The sequence below is a fragment of the Mustelus asterias genome, chromosome 18 (genome assembly GCF_964213995.1).
Source record: "Mustelus asterias chromosome 18, sMusAst1.hap1.1, whole genome shotgun sequence".
In the NCBI taxonomy this organism is placed as follows: domain Eukaryota; kingdom Metazoa; phylum Chordata; class Chondrichthyes; order Carcharhiniformes; family Triakidae; genus Mustelus; species Mustelus asterias.
Genome location: NC_135818.1, coordinates 64,245,144 through 64,269,954, shown reverse-complemented (window position 1 = coordinate 64,269,954; position 24,811 = coordinate 64,245,144). Strand labels below are relative to the sequence as shown.

Here is a 24,811-nt window from a genome sequence, read left to right as displayed (position 1 = left end):
CCACCATGGCAGAGGGCAAAATTTGAATTCAATTAAAAAGAATCTCAAATCAAAAACCCATGAAACCATTGTCAATTGTCATTAAAACCCATCTGGTTCACTAATGTCTTTTGGGGAAGGAAATCTGCCATCCTTACCTAACCTGGCCTATGTGTGACTCCAGATCCTCTGCAATGGCCTGGCATACCACTCAGCTCGGGGGCAATTGGGGATAGGCAATAAATACTGGCCAAACCAGTGATATCCACATCCCCTGAATGCATTAAAAAGTAGTAACTAAGGATTTAATTTTTATGCAAATATCCTGTGTTGCAGGTGACTGGTACCAGTGAGCTTGACTCCCCTGTATTGGCTAATCGGAAATCCAGGAAAATTCTTAATGTAAGTAAATAATTTTGTGTGCGCGTGTGTGTGTGCGTGCGTGCGACATACATATAAAATGGTAAAGATTTGTTGAGAAGTTTAATGTTAACTGCATATATTGAAAGGCAAGAAATTAGATAAAGTTAAAGTTTATTTGTTAGTCACAAGTAAGGCTTACATTAACGCTGCAATGAAGTTACTGTGAAATTCCCTAGATGCCACACTTTGGCGCCTGTTCGGGTCAATGCACCTAACCAGCATGTCTTTCAGACTGGGAGGAAACCGGGGCACCCGGAGGAAACCCATGCAGACGGAGGGAGAATGTGCAAACTCCATACAGACAGTGACCCAAGCCGGGAATTGAACCTGGGTCCCTGGCGCTGTGAGGCAGCAGTGCTAACCACTATGCCACCGTGCCACCCGATTAAGTAAAATGACCACATTTTCTCATTTGTTAGCCGATTATGGAGTACACGTTGAATTGATTAGATTTCTGATTTTTCTGAACTCAGAATCGTAAGAGTCCCTACAGTGCAGAAGGAGATCATTCGGCCCATTGAGTCTGTACCGATCCTCCTCCAACAAAGCATCTTACTCCGCCCCCCACACGTTAACCCCACTAATCTCCCTAATCTACACATGTTTGAACACTAAGGGGCAATTTAGCATGGCCAATCTGCCTAAACTGCATATCTTTAGATTGTGGACGGGAATCAGAACATCTGGAGGAAACCCACGCAGACATGAGGAGAATGTGCAAACTGCGCAGTCACCCAAGGTTGGAATCACAGTCGGGTCCCTGGCACCATGAGGCAGCAGTGCTAACCACTGTGCCACTCAAAACAGAAAAATTATACAACACTAACACTGATAAAATAGTAACAGACGTGACTCGCCAAGACAATTGTGAAATCATATGTTAGCACATTGATCCATATACAAATGAATCACTGCCTATGATGCTCTTTGGTGACTCGGTGCAGACTTGATGGGCCGAATGTCCTTCTTCTGCACTGGTTCTGTGATAGTTTCTGAAACATAGGAAATGCACCTGCATTGCCAAGTATTAGTAAGATGTTCACTTTTTCCATTAGTTCACAGCTAGGCTCTTGTATGAACCACTGAAATGTCAACTAAACATTTGGGTGAGGAAATGGAACTAAGCCTTGATCTGTGGATTATTTAATTTCTCAGTTAGCGTTCACAGACAGTGAGGAAGATGATTTTAAAGCAGCTTCGACCAAGAATAATAAAGATGCTAAATTGTCTAGAAACCTTCATCAATCCCGGAAGAAGGTAGGTGCATTTTTGATATGTATTCAGTTATTGTACAAAGCACTATTTAGAACTCTCTTATATGTTGTGGGTCAGTGATTTGGTATCAAGATGTATATTACATATGCCCCATATAGTTTTAGGATAGAGTTATTAGTTAAGGATTTTGTTAAATGTGTTAGATAAAATTTACATAGTCAGAGAATGATGATTTCTGATGAGGAAGCCTTGTGGTGGAGTGGATAGCATCTCTGCCTCGAAGCCAGAAGCTCTGGGTTTGAATCCCACTTCAGGACTTGATAGCCAAGGAAGCGTTCATACTGCAACCAGACAAGTTGAGTGTCAACCTCTAAATCCTTCCAACACACCAATGGCTTGTGGTAAGAGCAGGAGAGGCCCCTGGTCAGTCTTGCTTGTCGTAGAGTGGTGCCCCTCAACCTATAAGCCCCTGGCAACAGATTAGTGACCTGTTTCGGGAATTACTAGCTATAGAAACAGAAGAAATTCTGCCTTAGTGCGCTACTAGGTGTGGAAAGAGAATTGGTATTGGATTGATACACAGGACAAATACATGTGCCCCACGTCATTTTAGGATATAATTAAGTATATAGTATAGTTAAGGATTTTGTTAACTGAGTTAAGTAAAACTAACATAGTTAGGGAATAATAGTTTCTGACAAGGAAGCCTTCTGGCAGTGGGCAGCGGCCCTGTCTCTATGCCAAAGATTTGGGTTCAGTTTCTACTCCAGAACCTAATGGCCATGGGAGTTCTGTTCATAATGTGGCCAAACATGTTGAGTATCAACTTGGTAAATCCTGTGCCAATGGTAGGTGGTAAGAGTGGGAGAGATTCCTAGTCATCCATGTGATATAGAAGAAATTGGAACTTCAACCATCACTATCCACAGCTCCAGGCTCCATGCATGTAAAAGTGGATGTTGCCACAGCAATTCGGACACCTTTGGGGGCTGTTGATCAGTTGGCTGGATGGCCGGGGTTGCTGCCAGCAGCATGGGGTCTGGTTGGGTTGGATTTGGGACCCGACTTCGGGAAGAGAACTCGGGAAGGAGAAGAATGCCTTTTGAGCTTAGCCGCTTCTGAATTTGATTTGCTCAATTTTTTTAAAAAGACTGGTTGCCATAGAAACATAACCTTGGGCAAAAGTCATAGCAGATTTGTTCATGTTACTTTGAATTGGCTGTTTTTCATATAAGTGAATGATATGATTTCTCTGACGTGGAGTAATCACAAGATTTGAGTTGAAGAGAATGGGCTGCTTTATTCCATGAGGTTTTTTACCCTCCAGCTACACCATACTTCACAACAAAACTTTTGATTGTAGTCCATATTGTAAGCTGTGAGAAAATGACTTTCCTTTGCTGAGTTTTCTATTCCTATACCCAAGCAAAGTAAGTCATTGTATTAATCTCTCATTTAAAATTGATGTGTGTATTAGGAACAAGGTTAAAATAGGAGCCATGTTGAAAACGTTATCCTTTGGAGCTGGTTTTCAATTCTAATCTGATAGCAGCCAGTCCAGTCGTCATGTTTAATTGATTCTTCATCATGCGTTTTTGTATTTTGACATTGTAATGCTTCATAATTGAGTTTGTTACGCAAAAGTGAAGTTGGGCAGCTGCTGTAACAGCCTAGGCCTTACTGTGAATGGTCTAAAACTGAACTGAGTAGCTTGAATTGTGACATTAATGTTATGGGTGAAGTAAGATGGAAAGGTTCAAGGTAGGGGAGGGCGCCCTTTTTTTTTTCACCTGGAACCCAAGTGATTTTCACAGTACATCTACTACAACAACATCTTGCATTTATATAGTACCAGTACTGCAATAAAGCAACTGAAGGCAATTAATTTAGTTCCAGCAGTTTCTCTGTTCCCTCCCGACTTAGGAATTCAACATGGGTGACACGATGGCACAGTGGTTAGCACTGATGCCTCACAGCGCTAGGGACCCGGGTTCAATTCCGGCCTTGGGTCACTGTCTGTGTGGAGTTTGCACGTTCTCCCCGTGTCTGCGTGGGTTTCCTCCGGGTGCTCCAGTTTCCTCCCACAGTCCAAAGAAGTGCGGGTTAGGTTGATTGACCATGCTAAATTGTCCCTTGGTGTCAGGGGGATTAGCAGGGCAAATGGGAGGGGTTATGGGGATAGGGCCTGGGTGGGATTGTGGTCGGTGCAGACTCGATGGGCCAAATGGCCTCCTTCTGTACTGTAAGGGATTCTATTCTATTCTATGTGGAGAATTTTATTTTATGAACTTGTGGCAAAGTGTTCCACCATGTCACCTGTTCCAGTTTAGTTGCTTGTGCAGATTCATAACAATAGGAAAACGGTATTTATATATCACTTTCTACATCCTCAAAAGATCCCAAAGTGTTTCACAGCTATGAGTTGCTTTTTAAGTGTAGGCAATGGCAACAGCCAATCTAGGCAAAGTTAAGTGCCAGAGAGAGAGCCAAAAGGAATCATGCCCCAGTTAAATTGTTCTGTGACTGTTGGCCAAGACAACAAGAATACTTTCCTACACTTGGGATCTTTTACATCCACCTGATTAAGCAGGTCGGGCCTCACTTTAAAACCTCATTCAAAAGAAGGAGCCTTTGACAATGCAGCATTCCCTCAGTACTGTATTGTGACATCAGCTAGAATATGTTCTCAAACCTTTCAAGTAAAGAGATAATGTGCTGTCTTTTCTCTGCATATTTACATACATTGGAACAATTTAACAGTATACAATTCACACACTGATTTATGCTATGCCTCAAATTATTAAGCCCCTATACTGGTATTCTTATAAGGGGCACCAATCTGCTATTATAACTTTTCTATTGCATGGCATGGATATGGAAGTTTGAGATGGCAAAAGATTGCTGTTTGAAATTAATTGTTAATTAGCGGTTGTTTTTTTTTCTGTTAGCATGTTGCTCGACAGTTTCTTGATGAAGAGGCTGAACTTTCATCGGACGGAGCGGAAAATGTGTCCTCTGATGAAGATGATTCTGACAATGTCAACAATGATTCTATCCAAGGTTTCATCAATGATGCATCCCAACCGTCGCAAGTTATAAGTGGTAATTTTCTGCAACAATTTAAAATCTGATATTAAGGCCTCATTAGTTAACATTTACAGTTCTGTCCCTATTAGCTGGAACTTTTGCTTCTCAAAAGTAAATTAGAAAATTGACGTACTGATAGCTCAGTGACTTCCTCCAGAGAATAGCTGAGCCAAACAAACCAGAAAGATTTGAGTTAGCTGATCTCAGCCAACATGCTGTTAGGAACCCTCCAGTTACTTCAGCTTAATGTGGACATGATCAGAGTTAACTTTGATGCCAGAGTCAAATAGCTTGTGCTGTGAAGGTTTACATGAATATTAGACATTTAAATGCAAATTACTCCAATGTGCCACACATCTATGGAGCCACACTGTGGAAAATAGTCAATGCATTCAGAGCAGAAAGGAGCAAAGAAAACTGGCATAAAAGCAAATAACTAAGTTAATGCCACCTGTTAAATTTAACCTTTATTTTGATTTATTGTGCTTTATTTTAAGAAAACAGGGTGAGTACCCAGTAAATTAAAGTTGATGGATTTGCATAGAAAACTTGAGCTTTTAGCAAGAGTAGAGAATGAAATGTTTTCTTTATTTAAAGTGTTGAGTAGACACATGAGAAAAGCATCAAATGCTGCTTAGATTCTACCTTTTTATAAATGTAAGTACTTTCATTAAGAGAGGGTAAACATAGAAATGTGAAAAATAGCTGCAGGAGTAGGCCCTTCGAGCCTGCTCTGCCATTCATTTTGATCATGGCTGATCATCAAATTCAATATCCTGATCCGGCCTTCCACCCATATCCCCTGATCTCTTTAGCCCTAAGCGCTATATCTAATTTCTTCTTGAAATCACACAATGTTTGGGCCTCAACTGCTTTGTGGTAGTGAATTCCACACATTCACCACGGTCTGGGTGAAGAAATTTCTCCTCCACTCAGTCGTAAAAGGACCTTACTCTCAAACTATGATCCCTAGTTCTGGGCTCCCCCACGATTGGGAACATCCTTTCTGAATCTACGCTGTCTAATCCTGTTGGAATTTTATAAATTTCTGCGAGACCTCCTCTCATTCTTCTAAACTCCAATGAATACAATCCTAAATGAATTATCCCAGGAATCAGCCTGGTAAACCTTCACTGTAATCCCTCTATAGCAAGGACATCAAAACTGCACGCAATACTCCAGGTGTGGCCTCACCAACGCCCTGCACAATTGCTAACTTTTCAAAAGGGATCGAAGTATATCCTTGAAGGAGCAATTTGCAGGGCTTTGGAAGAAGAGCAGGGGAGGAATACTACTTGAATAGGACTTTCAAAGAAGCGGCTGCATGTACGAAGGTCCGAATTGACACCTGTGCTGTATTTTTTTATGATTCCATTTTACACTTTCTTAAGATGGGGGATTGAAGACTTTAAGTAAATCATTATTAAATATTCAGCAGTAATGATTTTAGTATTTGAGACCATGGGCATGTTACCTGTGAAGTGCCACCGACAATATTAATAATGTGGTGCTGTAAAGTTTGATTACTGTCTGGATTATTGAGAGAGAATGGGGAGCTGTCTATTTTTTTCTCAGTAACCAAACCATCGGCAACATTGAAGGAATGGGACGCTTTGAAAATGTTATTTCTGAAAATGTGATCGAGTCCATGGACTATTTCTTTTTTGGAGAAAAGCATTTGCATTTAAATTCTATTGTGCAGTCTCTCCTACTTCATTAATGGCTTAGCATCTGTTGTATCATCATCTACAAGCAAAGTGGACCTAGTCTGACATGACTATTGGCCATTCGGATTCCTGTTGGATGGTCTCGTTACTTGGGCGAAACCAGCTACTACTCGAATTAGCACTGGGTCACAACATCAGGTTCGGCTGGGAACAACTGATCTTCCATTATGTTTTTGTTAGTTTGCATCTTTGCTTTGGCAATCAAGACATTTGTATTTTCTTATCCGTACAGCTATTAAAATGGTAGTATTAGTTTACACATTGGTGCTTATCTGAAGGCCATTGCCGCCTTGATATCACAAAACCTAATGAGCTGCGTGTAATTTCCCTCCAGATGGTGATATGCAAGAGATTTACCTGAAGTCCGTCCGTAGTCCTAATATCTACAATAAAAGAAAAATGGTCTTTAGCAGAAATGAAGTGACCATCTTTTCACAGGTAAGATCTATCTGTTTAGATATTGTTGGGAGCTCGGTTGGTGGAATATTAATAATAGAATGGAAGTTGCATCCTACCTGTGTGGTGTTAAGACACTTGTTCAACACACCTTTTTAGAGAGAGGGAAGTTCAACACACTCTGCTCAGGAGAGGGAAATGTTTTTGATGTGGTACTAAAATGAGATTTGGGAATCGAGTAGGAGAGGAAGTCTTGAGCAGGAGGGGGCCTGTTAGAAAGGGGGCCAGAGTTGAGGTTGAATAGTGGGGTCCAGTTCCGTTTCTGGTCAATGGTAACCTTCAGAATGTTGGTAGTGGGGGATTCAGCGATGCTAATGTCATTGAATGTCAAGGAAAGATGGTTGGATTCTCTCATATTGGAGATGGTCATTGCCTGGCGTTTTGTGCTAGGTATGACTCTAACCAGTGGAGAGTTTTCCCCCTGATTCCCCTTGATTCCAGTATTTCTAGGGCTCCTTGATGCCATACTTGGTCAAATGTTACCTTGATGTCAAGGGCAGTCACTTTCACCTCTCCTCTTGAGAACAATTTGTCCATGTTTGGACCAAGTCAGGAGCTGAGTGGCCCTGGCGGAACCCAAACTTAGCGTCTGTGAATAGGTTATTTCTGAGTAAGTGCTGCTTTTTAGCACTGTCGACGACATGGGGAGAAGTAGACTAGAAATAAGGCATACGAATTTTAGGACATTCAGAAGGGATTTCTGCAATACTATCTGTACAACATGAAGGGACACAGTATTGGGCAGACTAGTATATGGCTAAAGCTTTAGTAAGAATATCAGGATTTTGGTTCCTCAAACAGTGGGGCACTTTTTGAGTAAAAGTCGCCAATACTGACTCCACCAAAACAAATGTTGGAAAGGTGTTGGCAGATAGATGAAATGGCCGGCCGTGTTTAAACTAGATGTTGCTCAGGAGTGAGCGAGCACTTGAATTGACTGGAGCAAACGGTAAGGTTTCTCAATGCAAAGATATGAATGTTTTATTTCCCTGGTGATTATTGGTAATGTTGTTTATTGATAGATTCCCGAACAGGATGAAACCTATATGGAAGACAGCTTTTGTGTTCGGGAAGAAGATGATGAAGCAGATAATCAAACTGAATTGGATGATGAGCTGATTGTTAATTTTGATCTCTTTAATGATACTCCCGTTGGCAAAAGCAAGCAGCATGCAACACGGAACAGAACAAGAGCAAAAATTGCAGAAATGGAGAATGCTAAAGGTAACTTGACCAAAAAGAAGAAAGGCAGCCGCATCATTTTATTGAATGATTCCAGTGAAGATGAACAAGATGTAAATCAGTTGCCAATAAAGCATCTAGTACTAAACAGCAAGCATAAACAGACTGCAAAAGAGCAAAGTGTGTGTTCTCCAAACTCGACCTTTGGAGGTGACTCTTTTAAGAAATCCTTGTCAAAATTAACTGTGCAACGACCAGCATGTGTAGAAAAGGGAAAGCCTTCAGATCCTTGCTCCCAGGACAGAAGCTTGGCTACGCGGTTGAATCTCCAGGCTTCAGTGTCTGAAACGTTGGACTTTCAAGTAGAGCAACATCATTCAAGGAGGTATACCTCAACTCTTGTCTCAGAAACTGCACACAGCTCAATGCAAGACAAGGTAGAAAGTGAACCCCAAAGAGGGAAAAGTCACTCTATTAACTCTGTAAGTATTCATTAAGTGTACTGTATTTTATTGTATGTTATGCAGCCAATAATTCTGTGTCAGCAAGTAAAATAGATTGCAATATTGCAACTGGTTTAAAATATGTTGCATATTCACAGGACCTAATAATTTCTCTGCATTTCTAGTGTCCAAAGGAGAAAAAGCCAAACATTAAAAAGGTTTAAGAATCTGATTCTATGATGTGTTACAGGCTTTAGTACCTCATGAAGCTGAGATAACAATTGATTTTAAACCCTTTGTGCTTTCTTGCATTTTGGCATCTTATAATTTTCAAAGTTGTCGAGATTTTGTTTTCCTCCATGTCATTGTTGAATTATCTGGGATTGTTCTCTGGGATAAAAAGCTACTGTGATTTTTTTTAGTTATACAGAAACTTTAACAAAACTCTACATGAGGTATAATCCAGGATTACGAAAGCACGATCTCAGACCCTATCTTAGGGGAGACTGGGGTCAAGCAAGTCATTGCATCAACCTTCAACTCCATTTTCCTCGCTGCAATACTGCACCTCATCCATAGCAAGTTATCCCCAAGTGTGGGGTTAATCTACAGAATAGACAGAAATCATAGAATCCCTACACTGTGGAAGGAGCCCATTCAGCCCATCGAGTCTGCACAGACTCTCTGAAAGAGCATTTTACCCAGGCCCATCCTGTGCCCTATTCTTGTAACCCCACACATTTACCCTGCTAATTCCCCAAATCCCCTACATATCTTGGGACACTTGAGGGACAATTTAGCATGACCAATCCCCTTAAAATGCACACCTTTGGACTGTGGGAGGAAACCGAAGCAACGGAGGAAACCCACCCAGACACGAGGAGAACATGCAAACTTCACACAGACAGTCACCCAAGGCCGGAATTGAATCCAAAGCCAAAGTTAGTCCAACCTCAATCATTGAGCTTCAGTATGCCAGTGATGCTTGTTTGTGTTCATTCAGAGCTGTGCTCCAGGTCATCGTTAACTCCTTCTCTAAAGTATATGAGAAAATAGGCCTTTCACTAAACATTTGGAAAACTAAGGTCCTCTTTCAATTAGCTTCCAGAGGACATGTGGACCATTCTCCATATTTTGGGAGCCTGTTTTCTATGAAGGCAGACATAGATTTTGGAATTCATCATTGGCTGAGCTGGCACACTGGAGGCAATGACTGAGGTAAAGAGTATTTAAGGACCAGGATTGATCCCTGTGCTCCTGTATGAAACTTGGACATCCTGCAGCAGGCATCTCTAAGCATTGGAGAAGTACCGCCAACAGTGCGTTTGCAATTCCCTCCAAATCTGGTGGCAGGAAAGGTGTTCCAACAGCTGCATCCTCTCCTAAGCTAACATGCCCAGCATCAAGGTGCTAGTCACCCAAATCCAACTCTGTTGGGCAGTGTACATCATGTGTATGCCTGACACCAGACTTCCAAAGTGGTTTAGTCACAGTAGGAGATTTCCAGCACAGTGGAATGTTTTGGGGATGTCCTCAAAGCATCCTTGAAAAGATTAAACATCCTTGCTGACTCTCGAGAGTCCCTGGCTTGCGGCCAACGAAAATGGAGATTCATTCGGGAAGGCTGTAAACACCTTGACTTTTTTTGGGAGCGTGCAGAGGCGAGGTTGAGGTGCTGGATAGAGTGCACAAACCTCTGCAAACACCTCATCTTCCCCTCCAAGCATCGCGTACCCCACATGTGGCCGGGTCTACAGATCACACATTGGACTCATCAGCCATCAAACTGGAATAGAAGCAAATCATGTTTGAGCCCAAGGAAAAGAATACTAAAGGACTATTACCACTTAAAAACAAATTAATCATTTGGTAAGCCATTGTTGTTGTCTTATATCTTCAAGTTGTTTGAGTAAAGAAACTGAATGCTGTGACAAATATTTTTGCAAAAGTTTCAATTTCAGAGCTGTAAAACAGACAACTTTACCCTTAAGAAGGACATGAAATTGATTGACATTTCCAAAGTGATAGCATTTACTTTATTGTGTTTAATAACGTGGCATGTTAGGATTTTATCCCTTATTCACTCTATGCATTTGCTTTTAACCAATCTTCAGGGTTTTGTGAAAAGAGGATATTTTCTCTGTTTAGGTAGACTTGTGCTTTAATCGCAAATTGAACACTACAACAGGTGTCGAGGAAATGGACGTTACTCTGTTCCTCATTTCATACGAGACTCATGTGGGCGGCACGGTAGCACAGTGGTTAGCACTGCTGCTTCACAGCTCCAGGGACCTGTGTTCGATTCCCAGCTTGGGTCACTGTCTGTGTGGAGTTTGCACATTCTCCTCGTGACTGCGTGGGTTTCCTCCGGGTGCTCCGGTTTCCTCCCACAGTCCAAAGATGTGCGGGTTAGGTTGATTGGCCATGCTAAAATTGCCCCTTAGTGACCTGGGATGCGTAGATTAGAGGGATTAGCGGGTAAAATATGTAGGGATATGGGGGTAGGGCCTGGGTGGGATTGTGATTGGTGTGGACTCGATGGGTCGAATGGCCTCTTTCTGTACTGTAGGGTTTCTATGATTTCATGGAACTGGTTTTCCAAACACAAATAAGGCAAACCCATAATGAATCTAGTGCTTGGATACTATTTGTGTATACTCTGGAGATGGATTCAAGTTTTAAATCCTGTGCAATAATGTGTTTGTGGATTTACTTATCAAACGTAGATTAGTTTTAAAAGTTGGGATCTGCCTGTGATTTACTGCAATATACCTGGAGGACAAATGAGAAATAACTATAGGTGTCTTTTAGATTTAGTGAGCATTTAGATCTTAAGTGGCTTTTAATTATGTTGGTAATAAAATGGATGCATTTCCTATTGCAGGTGGAAATTTCCACATTTTCGAGACCAAGTGAGACTCTGTGTAAAGACAATCTGACTGGCGTCCATCAAGCCGTATCTCGTGGAACAGTTCCACTGAAGGTTCTTGTGGACAGTCGAGAAATCTCCTCTGGACCATACCTGGTCTCTTGCCTTCGCATTAAACACGGCATTAAGGCTGAGATTTGTTGTCTCAACGGGTGTGATTATATAGTGAGCAACCGGATGGCTGTAGAAAGGAAATTCTTATCGGAGTTTGCTAACAGTGTAAACCGAAGTAAGCTTGTAGACCGTATTCAGCACCTTCAGGCCATGTTTGAGCGTGTGTGCATCATTGTGGAGAAAGACGGGATGAAACCAGGTGAGTGGTTTGTAGGTGTCTGATTCACAGAATCATTATGCTTCCGTTTTCATGAGACTTTCATCAACCTTTTCCAAGATTTGTAAATGATCTGTCAGTCAGAATGATGGGAGCATCAAAAAATTTTAGATGTACATACTTAACATATCAATGCAATATGGATGCAAAAGAACATAATGCAAAATGTCAATACTTCCCATCCCTTCCTTGATTTTTCTGCCTCCAATACTGATGATAGACTGTCTAGTAATATTCATTACAAACCCACCAACTCCCATAGCTACCTCAACTAGACTTCCTCGCACCTACCTCCTGAAAGGACTTCACCTTCTTCTAGTTTCTCTGCCTCTGTCGCATCTGTTCCGATGATGCTACCTTCCACAATGGTGCTTCTGACAAGTCTTTCTTTTTCCGAGCCAAGGTCTGCCCCATGATTGCAGTTGACAACCTACAATGTGTCTGACCCATCTCCAGCTCTTTGCCTTCACCCCTTCCCCTCCATCCCAGAATCATGATGGGATTCCTCTTTCCTCACTTTCACCTCACCAATCTCTGCATTCAAAGGATCATCCTCTCCCGGTGACAATCCAGTATGATGCCCCTGCCAGACACAGTTTCCTTCACCTCTGGTGACAGCATTCCATAGTGACTGTTCCCTCCCGACAGCCTGGGCTGCTTATCTATCATCAACACTACATCCCTTTTCCGCAACACCTTCCCATGCAATCAAAAGAGATGGAATACCTGCCCCTTTACCTCCAGCCTCCTCACTGTCCAACGTCCTAAACACTCCTTCCAGGTGAAGCAGCAATTCACTTGCACTTTCAGTTTAGTCTACTGTATTTGCTGCTCCCAATGCAGTCTCCTACACATCGGGGAGATTAAATGCAGACTGGGTGATTGCTTTGTAGAACATCTTCACTCAGTCCACAAGCATGATCCTGACCTACCTGTCGCTCGCCATTTCAATTCACCATCTTGCTCTCATGTACACGTTTCTGACCCTGACTTGCGACAATGTTCCAGTGAAGCCCAAGGCAAACTGGAGGAACAGCACTTCACCTTCTGATTAGACAGTCTTCCGGACTTAACCTGGAGTTCAACAGCTTCAGACCAGCAACTCTGTCCTCTGTTTTGACATTCCCCCCCCCCCCCCGCCCCAAACAAGGCTCATTCTATAGCTTAAATAAGCAAGATGCTGCTGGAATCTGCAGCAAGAACAGAGGATGCTGGAAAAATTCAGCCAATCTGGCAGCATCTGTAAAAAGAGAAATGCTTGAAATCCTTTCGAAGAGCCGTAAGGACTCGAGACATTGACTCTGCTTTCTCTCCTTACGGATGCTGCCAGACCTGTTGAGTTTTTCTCGTATGTTCCATTCTGTAGCTTGTATGTTTTGCTTTTGGAGAGTGTTGACCCTTGTTCTGCAATGATCACCTTTTGACTCTGACCTTTATGCCACTATTAACATCTGTCTTAGTCTTTAACACAATTATTACCACTCCCTTTTATCTTCTACGACATCTCTCACATCTCTCCTGAGCTTCTACCTATCCCTGACCTTCTATTTTGCTCCGCCCCCTCTTCTACAGTATAAATCCCATCACATGACCAGCTCTCTTCAGCTCTGAAGGAGAGTCATGTGGACTCAAAATATTAACACTGCTTCTCTTTCCACAGGTGCTGCCAGACCTGATGAGTTTTTCCAGCATTTTCTGTTTTTATGCCAAGTTAAATCTTGTTTGAGAATGGTGCACATTTATTAGGCACCCTTTTCATAAATCCCTAGTTCAGAAACCTAAGAGGTTGGTTGTTAAAATGTCCCTCAACAGGGAGAGAACATTGAATGGAACATTAAAGGCTGTAGTATAGCAGATCAAACTGTTTTATCTGCTGAGATTTAGTCTTCATTTTCCCTCTCTCCCCATGATGTAGAGTCTAGTTTGGCACAACCTTGTGGCAACAGCCTACATACCATCAATTAATGGCACTTTTTTTTTGTATTACAAGTCTTCCATTCTCACCGCTTCCCTTTATTATTGCTATAGATGTTGTGTTCTTTCTGAAGTGCTGAAGCTACCACACTTTATCTCTGTGTTGTCTGTCGGGCAGCATGGTCGGTGCAGGCTTGGAGGGCCGAAGGGCCTGTTCCTGTGCTGTAATTTCTTTGATATCCAGATATGTTTGGTTTGGCTATAATGATGCAAATTATGTTAGCACAAAAGATCAAAAGGATGCAAGTTCTAAAGTTGGCAGAACACAGAATATGGATAGATAAAAGTTCTTAATCTTAATTTTCAAGATTAATAGTTCTGTTTTTCATCTGAGGCAAAAGTGAATTGTGCTGAACTCTATATTTCAATAAACTGCAGGAGATACATCTAGGATATTCCAGAGAACCAGGTACTATGATGCATTGCTATCGTCTCTGACCGTTGCTGGAATCCGGACCTTGTTCAGCTCCAGTCAGGATGAAACGGCTGGCCTGATTGCTGAGCTTGCCCGTGTTGAAGAAAGAAAGAACGCTGCTATCAGTGTCCCAGTTGAGGTTCACGGTCTCCAGCAACAGATTTTACAGTTCTACCTCAGCATTCCTGACATAAGCTTTATAACAGCTTTAAATCTGTGTCATCGGTTCAACAGTGTGAAAGTAGCAGCTAACAGGTAATTCTCTTTCCTGATTTTGGGTTATATTGTGCTTTGTCACATTGCTACGTGGAGATTGGCATAGCAACAGTCCGAGAATTACCAATGGAAAAAAATGGCAGAAAAATTAAATGATTTCTTGGCTTCAGCATTTACCATGGGACAGGTGAACATGAGATAACTGCATTTAAAATAGAGGTAATTTATTAAATAAATTCATAAACTTGGAGAATAAAACCCTGTGGTACGGGTGGATTATGTTCTTGCATTTTAAAAGAATCTAGGGAAGGGAGAGCAGAGGCAATGCTACACTTATAATAATTTGTTGGAGATATAGTGCCAGAGGACTGGTGGAGTGGTAACATTAGACCTCTATTTAAGAAGTGAGATCGAAGATGAATTATAGACCAGTCAGTTGTAGAAAAATTAATCGACTCTCCGCTAAAGGAGAGAATAGAAGAACGTCTAGGAATTAAGATATAATAATGAAACATGCACATGGATCTCAAGAAAGTATTCCTTGACCAACCTCATTTGAAAAATATATAATGGAGATTGTAGATGAGGGTAATGTGATAGATGTCATTTATTTAGATTTTCAAAGACCTTCAATAGTCTAATGAACAAGACCAGAGGATGCGGAGGACAGGGGACAGAATGGAGTCAAGTCAGGAAGCATAGTGTGGGAGTTCAGAGAGGCAGAGGATGGAAGTCATGTTCCACAAGGATCAGGACAGGGACCACTACAGTTCACAATTTATATTAATGGTTAACAAATTGGAATCAAATACATGATTTCTAAAGCTGTGGATGACACCAGATTAGGGGAGTATAATTAATACTGAGGAGGATTATAACAAATCATAAAATACAAACAAATTTGCAGAATGAGCATGTAATTGGTAACTAAATTTCAACATGGATAAATGGGAGTTAACACGTTAAGGAAGTTGTACATTATTAAAGCTGATCTAACATCAATTGCTTTTAACCGAGGATGCTTCAGCTGTTTGTGTATTCATTTAGTTTGATTCAATTCCAAACGTCTTTCCATCCTAATGCAAAGTAAAAGACACTGCAGGTTAGGGGAGTGTGTGTGTTAACTTTTTCAGGTCAAATAGTTTCTCTCGCCACAGATACTGCCTGAATTGAGTATCAGCTTTCTACGTCTTCCCCATCTCTCCTGGCGCTCGATGCTTTAATAATAGAGCATAAGAAATTAAGGATGCCAAAATTTATTTTAATATTTTATTGGTTGATCAAAGATTTGTACCTGTGTACATCACTGGCGTACAATATTGCACATATGATTTCAGTATTGATGTGGATATTCGTGGTTAAGTTTATTATTTTCCTTTACTCCAGTTCAGTGGCTGAAATAGCATCTCGAGGAAAAGTTGCTGACCAACGAGCTGAAGAGATCTACCGCTATCTTCATTATGTATTTGATCCACAAATGGTGCCTGAGCGGAGCCGGAAACACAGCTTGTAGATATGTTTGATGTGGGCATCCTTAATGCACTTTATTTCTGTACTGCTCAATGAATGATGTACAAATTATGTAAATAAAATCTTCAGCAGTATTTTCAGCACATTCCAAGTGTTGCCATACTTCACACCCTGCCAGACGACCATTTTAAAGTTCAGCTGTAACTTATTACATAAAATTCATTCAAAATTTGTAAGTTTAAAGCACTTGGGCTGATCATCAGGCAGCTAGTTACAGAATCCATTGGGTTAAGAGAACAAAGCATTTAGATAGTTACATGGGTACGATGGGTATAGAGAGATATGGGCCAAATGTGGGCAATTGGGATTAACTTCGGGGTTTTAAAAAAAAAAGGGCGGTGTGGACAAGGGCTTGTTTCCATGCTGTAAACCTCTGACTACAAAAGAGAAAACGCTGGAAAATCTCAGCAGGTCTGGCAGCATCTGTAAGGAGAGAAAAGAGCTGACGTTTCAAGTCCAAACGACCCTTTGTCAAAAGCTTTTGACAAAGGGTCATTTGGACTCTAAACATTTTCCGGTATTTTCTCTTTTTGGTTTGATTCCAGCATCTGCAGTAATTTGCTTTTAGCTAGGTTAAGAGTACATTCTGCATCTTCACTCAGGAATTAAGGTTCATTTGTGTTATTTAACTTTTTTTTAAAAATGAATTAAATATTCTTACATTAACTGTCTCAATTCGAGCAGTAATTTGGACAAATCGTGAATGACATTAAGCAGCATTGGAAAACTCCAATAATTATTTGAACAGTGATTTTGTTTGCAGATTTCTTTTTTATACAAAAAACCCAAATTGCTATAAAACATTTTGTTTCATTTAAAAAATAGAATCCCATACTTGCAAAAATATCATGGGGGGGAAAATAACATTCAGATTGCAATTCCTGGTTTCAGGTCATGGATCATCAACTTTGCCTACAAGAAGTGCCTTGAGTAGCTCTGGATAGTTAGGTGTTCCCCATCCTGTCACAGGATCCCAAGATGGAGAAGCACAGAATCCTTGTCCTTCAGTCTTTTCATCCAGGCAACCTAAGTGGCATCCTGTAGTTACCTATGGTTTGAAGAGAAAATATGGCATTAGCAATGTAACCAGAAGATCTGCTTTAGGTTTAACCAGGGGACACAGTCTAAAATAGACTGCCATGAGGAGGAATTTCTTCACTTAAAAGGATAGTGAATCTTCAGAAATCCCCAGAGGATTAGAGAGGCTCAATCATTCAGCATGTTCAAGACAGCAATTGCTAGATTTCTGGATACCATTATGGGCGGCACAATGGTTAGCACTGCTGCCTCACAGCGCCAAGGCCCTGGGTTCGATTCCCAGCTTGGGTCACCAGCTGTGCAGAGTCTGCATGTTCTCAGTGTCTGTGCAGGTTTCCTCCCACAGTCCGAAAGACGTGCTGGTTAGGTGCATTGGCCTTGCTAAATTCTCCCTCAGGTGTATAGAACAGGCACTGGAGTGTGACAACTAGGGGATTTTCACCATAACTTCATTGCAGTGAGAATTTAAGCCTACTTGTGACACAAATAAATAAAACTTAAACCAATGGCACAGATATGGGGATATTGAGAAAGAATGGAGTCGAGGTAGATGATCAGCCAAGAGCTGTTTGAATGGCAGAGCAGGCACAACACGCCAAACGACCCACTCCTATTTCCCAGGTTCTGCACTTTCAGAATTGCATTGTAGTTCTTTTCTCTAGCCATCAAAGAAGTAGACTCTGCATATTATCTCTGATGTGGAGACACCAGCATTGGACTGGAGTAGGCATAGTAAGTAGTCTCACAACACCAGGTTAAAGTGCAGCAGGTTTATTTGGTCGCCCGAGCTTTCGAAGTGCTGCTCCTTCCTCACTCACCTGATAAAGGGGCAGCGCTCCGAAAGCTCGTGCTACCAATTAAACCTGTTGCACTTTAACCTGGTGTTGTGAGACTACTTACTATTATCTCTGAGACAAGGGGTGGGATTTTCCAGTATGCTTGTCTCAAGGCCAGAAAACCCCGCCTGAGGTCAACGAACCTTTGCATAGTGTGTCACCGCCCACTATGATTCCCGTGGTGGGCTGGATGGGAAAATTCCACCCACTGCTTCGTCAATGCAAGGCCTTTCACCAGTCTATTGTGAACTGTTCAAATTCCAATAATACAAAGCAATGAGAAACTCTGTTTTAATATTCTCAGCTGTATCAAACTAAACGCACGTTATTCACTGCACAGCAAAGGAAACCTTTTCCTGCTTACTGGGTCACATCTTCGATTCTACATGATAATCAAAGTTCAGAATTTTTGTTTGAAGAGGAACCTAATCAGAGTCCAGGGAGTCCTCTGACGCTCCTGAAAATCACCACTCAGTAAATCGATGGCATTTGTACTTTTCAGGTGACAAATGTTTGAAGGAAGCCCCTATATACACAAGTTTAAATACTGCACCATACATCTGCAGCTGAATTAACTTATAAAAATCATTAAAGAAATACAATAGGTGATGATTTTTTAAAAAAATTACACACATCTCGGTAATTTTAGAATTGGCGGGCGCTATCTAGTGGCAGCAATTGGCCAGTGGAGAAAGCTGTGTGAATCCTGCCACTAGATGGAGCCTGCGAGCTTCTGTTCAGAACTGTTGCCAACAGCAGAGCAACTGTAAACAGACCCTGACAAAATATAGAAGATGGAAACAGGAGTAGGCCGTTCATTTTGATCACGACTGATCATCAAATTCAATATCCTGATCCCCCGCCCCCACCACCACATCCCTTGATCCCTTTATCCCCAAGAGCTATATCTAATTTCTTGAATCACACAACGGAGGACAGCAAGGCTGAGGGGAACAGCATGGGGTGTTGTGGAGGCTGGGCAAAGACAGCAGCTGAGGGAGGGAAGTGCTGGCAGAAATCTTTGATTCTCTCCTGGCTGCCCTCGCTCCTCTTACTGATGTTATTGGCCATTCTCTCTAGTGTCCCTTACCACCCTCAATCCAAGTCTTTGTACATCTGTCCCTTCTTCCCTGTCTTTATAATTGATACACACCTAGTGATTTACGCAAACTATATTCTTCCCCATAAGTTTTCTTCAATGCTCATCTTTTACAGGTTAAATTGTACGAAACCCAGATTAAAATGAAAATATAATTTCTAAATACTTCGTCCAAAGTTTCTAGTGTGTTCAAGATTGTTATTTCAAACTAAGGGATTTGCAAAAAAAGTAATGTAGAATTTTTGAATTAATTGACAATTAAGATACAACAACTATTTGCATTTATATAGTACCTGTTAAGATGCGTCAAAAATCAGACAAAAAATGGATGCCGGGCCAAAGGAGGAGATATTAGGAACTGTCACCAAAACTCTGTTCAAAGAGGCGGTAACACGGTTGAGTTTTTGGAGATGGAATTGGCGAGTATGGGGACTAGGTGGCTGTAGGGCACAAAGAGAAGGGGATGCACAAAAAGTGAATTATGTGGCTTGTAGGGGGTTACAGAGATAGAACAGGGCAGAACCGTGAAGGGTTTAAACAAGGACGCAAATTTTAAATTTGAGTCAGTGGGAGACAATGCAAGTGAACAGGACTTGCTGCAAGATAGCGGGAGCAACATTTTAGATGAATTAAAATTACAGACTGGAGAAGGGATTAACATGGGAGATGATAAAGGCATAAATGAGGATTTTGGTGGCATATAGGCTGACCTGGAGCAGTGGCAGAATGTCACAGAGGGAGGAGTAGATGTTGTGTGTGATAGGAGTATATCAGGGTTGAATAATTTACCAAAGAAGGGCATGGAATTGGTGGGAGGGTGATGCCACTGGACCCCCCACTTTTGAAACATGAGATTGTGGCTCACTGGACAAGCAATCTGCCAACATATAGGCAGAGGAGAGGGAGAGCTGAATATCACTGTCAAATGTGGAAATGGCTTGGTCAGTGCTCCATAAACTCCGTGGTCCATTTAAATGCTTGAAAATTGGTGTGAGTCCAGTCCAGAGTGATAGCGGGTCAGAGAGTTGGCGAGTGGCCTGGGTCAATGTTTTTATCCACGCACTTTTGAAGACTCGGGGATCTAAAGCTACGAATCATTCATTTGCACGCGATGGACCCACAGCGCTGATCCCAGGATTGTTAAGTCATTCACACTGGGCCAGAGTCTCTGCTTGACCATCACCACTACTACCTCAAAGCTAGTAACCCTAAATGAGTGTCCTAGAGGTTGCAACTTGTGGTTTGGGAACTCCTGCTCTGGAGGTAACAGGGCAGGAATAGAAGCCATTGATGGAGACATCTTGGCCGTGATTGAATAGGTGAGTACAGAACCAAGCAAAGGCATTCCTCACTTCAGCTGGACAACAGATGACGGCACAGGCAGAAGATGCAGTGGTCAATCACTTGAAGAGCTGCAAGGAATTCAAAAAGGGATAATGCACCATATCAACTGCGATCACAAGTGGCACAGTTCCTTTGCAGAGACCTCAATGGGAGTAATTCTGAGGCAACATCTGGCACAGAGGTACGAGGTAAAGGGAGGTTGGCGATAGTTTCTCAGAAGAAAGGCACTTAAGATTTTAAGTGGTGATTTTGAAAGGGAGGGGGAACAATACACAAGAGGGAACCAGATTGGATATCAAATAACATAGTGCCCAGAAAGCTTACCAATAGACAAACACATATTGGCTCAAAATACAATTCAGACCCACAATGGGGTGTGTTTACTCAGAGTATCCTAAGCTAATATCTGATGAAAAGAATCTAAAATCTGGCTTGCGTTGCTAGGGAAACAATTCTGCTGTTCTTCACTAAAAGATCACATGTCAATATTTTAATTATGGACCGCCTCACTCCAGTTCCTTTTCAGGTAACTTTCACATTACATCTGGATCTGTGACCAGATGAAAGAGTCTTAAAATGAAGTTTCTGTTCAGTCATAATCTCTCCTTCAGTGGGTTTTAATCGAAGCACAAAACCGTCCATAATTTGAAAATAATGGATAACCAGAGGCCATCTTGTATGGGAACTGGGGAGTAAGGAACATTATTATTGGGATTAAAGCACATCGTTGTTGCAGTACAGCTCCTGACTCCGATTCTGCTGCATCGACACTGGTTCAAACCAGAAACATTTTCCAGGATTATTCCCACGAAACAAACATCTTCACCTGGTTAAAGTGAAATTTAGCGTAGAAATTTACACCACAGAAAGAGGCCATTATGCCGATGTGTCCATGCTGGCCAAGAAAAAGAGTTATGGAGCCTAATCCCACTTTCTAGCTCCTGGTCTGTGACCTTATTAAGTTAAAGTATTTCAAATGCACATCCAAATACTTTTAAATGCAATGGCCGGACCTCGCCTGACACGGAATCGGAGCGAGTGAGGGTCCGACAATGGAAATCTCTGTTGACCTCGGGCGGGAGTTTACGGTCTCGGGAAGTGATTCCTCCTGAACTCCTCCAGAATCCTTCGACCAATTACTTTAATATCAATGACCCTGGTTATTGACCTCTCTGAGGAAAGTAAGTCCTTTCTATTCATCTGTCTGGGCCCCTCAATTAAAACTCCCATCAGCTTTCTCCATTTGAAGAAAATAACCACATCCTATTCAATCTTTCCTCAGAGCTAAAATTCTTCAGTCCTGACAATATCCTTAGAAATATACTCCCATACCCTTCCCAGTGCATTCACATTTGGCGTGCATTGTAGCAACCACCATATACGCCATTTCTCTAACTGCAGACTAACTAGTGTTTTATACCATTCTGCCATAACCTCTGCTCTTATATTCTGATTTGGACAATAAAGGAGTGTGCCTTGTTAACTACTTTTTCTACCTGGCCTGCTATCCTCAGGTATCTATGGGTAATGCACTCCAAGGTCGTTCTGTTCCTCTACACTTCTCAGCATCCTATCATTTATTTTATGTTCCCTTGTCTTGTCTGCCCTCTACAAAGATGGAATTCTCCAGATTGGATTGCCACTCCCCCCCCCCCCCACCGCCCGATCAGTTCACTGATATCTTCCTGCAGTCTACATTCTTCTGCCTCATCATTAACCTTGCAGCCAATTTTTCTATCATCTGCAAACTTCATAATCATATCCGTGACATTTATGTCAGTGACATACACCACAAAAAGCCGCTACACTGCCCTGTGGAACCCACGATACATTTAAACATTAGAAAGCATCAGGCAATGAACAGCAGCAATTCAGGATCAATGGTTTTGTTTTATCTTACATCAAAGAATGCGCCAGATGTGCCATTTCTCTGTAAGCTGTAAAGCAATGGGTTTACAAAGCCAAGAGCAGGAAGACCTTTCTGGAACCGGCGGTCATTTATGAGGGCCAAGATCCCACCAAAGACAGGGGTTGAGGCCTGCAGAGAAAAACAAACATCGCACAATTCCATCAGATAAGAAAATAAAAATCTCACTTTCAGCAAATTAATTAATTAGTTTTCAAGATCTTTACCAATAATTAAAATTCACCAATAGGAATTATGATCACACTTCAATGTGATGGACACTGGTCCTGCCTGCGGATAAACTGAATTGGATTTTTATCTAACAGCTGAGTCAGTGCTTCCCAAACCTTTCCCACTGTGATTCCATTTTGATGCTTCAAAATTGGCCTAACCCCGGATAGTAACATTCAATCCTTAATTATTAAAACTTGCACATTAACGATCAACATACAATCCAACATTTGCATATGAAAATCTGGGTTTTTGAAATATTTTGCTATCTTATATTGTTACGACCACAGCAGATGTAACTGCTGAGCTAGCTGGACCCGACAGTGAGGTTTGTCTCACTGAGCATAAACCTTTTCTCATTGCAGTGAAAATGAGGAAGAGGAGCTACTGACCCCAAAAGCACAGAACTCGAGTAACATCCTTGGAATTTTAAAAATTAAAAGATAAAAAAAAACTTAAGCACACAAGGTTAAAGTTACACAGTTAAAACAGTCTTAAAACCACCAACCAATGGATCAGATCTAAGCTCCGCAGTCCTGCCACTTCCAGAAGTGAATGGTGGTGGACAATTAAGCAACTCACTGGAGGAAAGGGGCTCCACAGATATCCTCATCCTCAAGGATGGCGGAGCCGAGTACATCATTACAAAATACAAGGCTGAAGCATCCGCAACAATCTTCAGCCAGACGCGCCAAGTGGATGATCCATCTCGACCTTCTGGACGCTGGAGGTCCCCAGTGTCACAGATGTCAGTCTCCAGCCAATTGATTCACTCCATGTGATATCAAGAAACAGCTGATTGCACTGGATACTGCACAGACGATGGGCCCTGACAATATTTTGGCAATAGTACTGAAGACCTGTGCTCCAGACCTTGTCGCACCCCTAGCCAAGCTGTTCCAGTACAGCTGCAACACTGGCATCCACCCGGCAATGTGGAAAAAATTTGTCCTGTACATAACAGGACAAATCCAACCCGGCCAATTACTGCCCCATTGATCATCAGTAAATTGATGGAAGGGGTCATCAACAGCGCGATCAAGCAGCACTTACTCAATAATAACCTGGACATGGATGCTCAGGGTTACTTGGCTCCTGACCTCATTCCACCATGGTTCAAATGGGCAAAAGAGCTGAAGGTCAGAGGTGAGGTGAGTGTGTTTGCCCTTGACATCAAGGCAGCATTTGATTTTCAAAATCATAGACCCTTATAGCTTAACACGGAGTGGCTGCCTTCAATTCAAAACTTTCACAGCAGCTCTCACATAAAGGGGGTGGTCTTCAGGGCTCCCCAATTTACTTAAACATATCTTTCCTCTTTTGCCTCAGGTTCCATTGTCCTCAAACACCTCATTGAACTCAACTCCAAATATCAAACTAAAAAGGGTACAGAAGAGGTTTACTAGGATGTTGCCTGGTCTGGAGGGTATTAATTATGAGGAGAGCTTGGGATAAACTCAGTTTGTTCTCACTGGAACAACGGAGGTTGAGGGGTCACCTGTTAGAGGTTTACAGGATTGAGTGGCATGGACAGAGTGGATAGTCAGATGCTCTCTCCTAGGGTAGAAAAGTACTAGGGGACATAGGTTTAAGGTGCCTGGGTAAAAGTTTAGAGGAGATGTGTGAGGCAGGTTTTTTTTTTTTACACAGAAGGTGGTGAATGTCTGGAACGCGCTGCCCAAGGAGGTGGTGGGAGCAGGTACAATAGCGGCATTTAGACGAATACATGAATAGGATGGGAATGGAAGGATACCGACTCCGTAAGTGCATACAGTTTTAGTTTAGGCAGGCATCATGATCGGTGCAGACTTGGAGGGCCGAAGGGCCTGTTCCTGTGCTGTACTGTACTGTTCTTTGTTGACACACAAGCTCACATGGCTTAAGATTAGAGAATTACCACGCTAGTGAGACATTCAGGAACGCTCTGTACAGGGACTCCTTCATTGTCCCAACCACTCGTCCCAACCCTCCAATTGCAGCATGACTTCCCTCACCTATCTTGCAATCGGTCAGCTAGGTGTGGATTCATTTGAAGGTACTCTCCTCACCCAGTGAACCCAGCACTACAAGAACAAGATTAGGTACACTCATGGCGGGTGCTGATGTTCCTCACAACTCATTCCCTCCCCTCTCAACGAACTGAGACCAAAGAGAAAACAAAAATCAGGCACGTGCATGGTAGGTCCTCAGAGTTGATGCCATGTTAGGTTGCGACACACGGTTTGGGAACCCCCTGGACCAAGGGGTTTTAGGTAGAGAGTAAATAATAATTTAACTCACTGATGTCCCAGAAACCCAAGGAATTGGGATGAGGTTGCTTACAATCCAGTAGTTATCGGATAGAGCAGCAACATCAGGATAGGCACGGCCACTAACATTATAGTAACTCGCTGGGGGAAGCGATTTCATTCTTTTGAGATAAGACTTCACAGCAACAGCCTGTAAATGGA

The 24,811-nt window shown here is 42.0% G+C and overlaps 2 protein-coding genes across 2 annotated transcripts in view; one reads left to right on the top strand and one right to left on the bottom strand.

Annotated features, from left to right (window-relative positions):
- Positions 1-15,991, top strand: part of fancm (FA complementation group M) — a 118,014-nt gene extending 102,023 nt beyond the window's left edge. Inside the window, exons 16-23 of the mRNA XM_078234159.1 lie at positions 316-381; positions 1,558-1,659; positions 4,566-4,719; positions 6,766-6,869; positions 7,910-8,551; positions 11,397-11,754; positions 14,125-14,416; positions 15,764-15,991. Coding sequence (XP_078090285.1) covers positions 316-381; positions 1,558-1,659; positions 4,566-4,719; positions 6,766-6,869; positions 7,910-8,551; positions 11,397-11,754; positions 14,125-14,416; positions 15,764-15,890 — 1,845 coding nt within the window. The 3' untranslated portion in view covers positions 15,891-15,991. The remainder of the gene's footprint in view (positions 1-315; positions 382-1,557; positions 1,660-4,565; positions 4,720-6,765; positions 6,870-7,909; positions 8,552-11,396; positions 11,755-14,124; positions 14,417-15,763) is intronic.
- tpp1 (tripeptidyl peptidase I) overlaps positions 15,633-24,811 on the bottom strand; it is a 33,985-nt gene continuing 24,806 nt past the window's right edge. The window contains exons 11-13 of the mRNA XM_078234158.1: positions 24,642-24,803; positions 22,125-22,262; positions 15,633-16,955 (exon numbers count right to left, since the gene is read on the bottom strand). Of these exons, the coding sequence (XP_078090284.1) occupies positions 16,800-16,955; positions 22,125-22,262; positions 24,642-24,803 (456 nt within the window). The 3' untranslated portion in view covers positions 15,633-16,799. The remainder of the gene's footprint in view (positions 16,956-22,124; positions 22,263-24,641; positions 24,804-24,811) is intronic.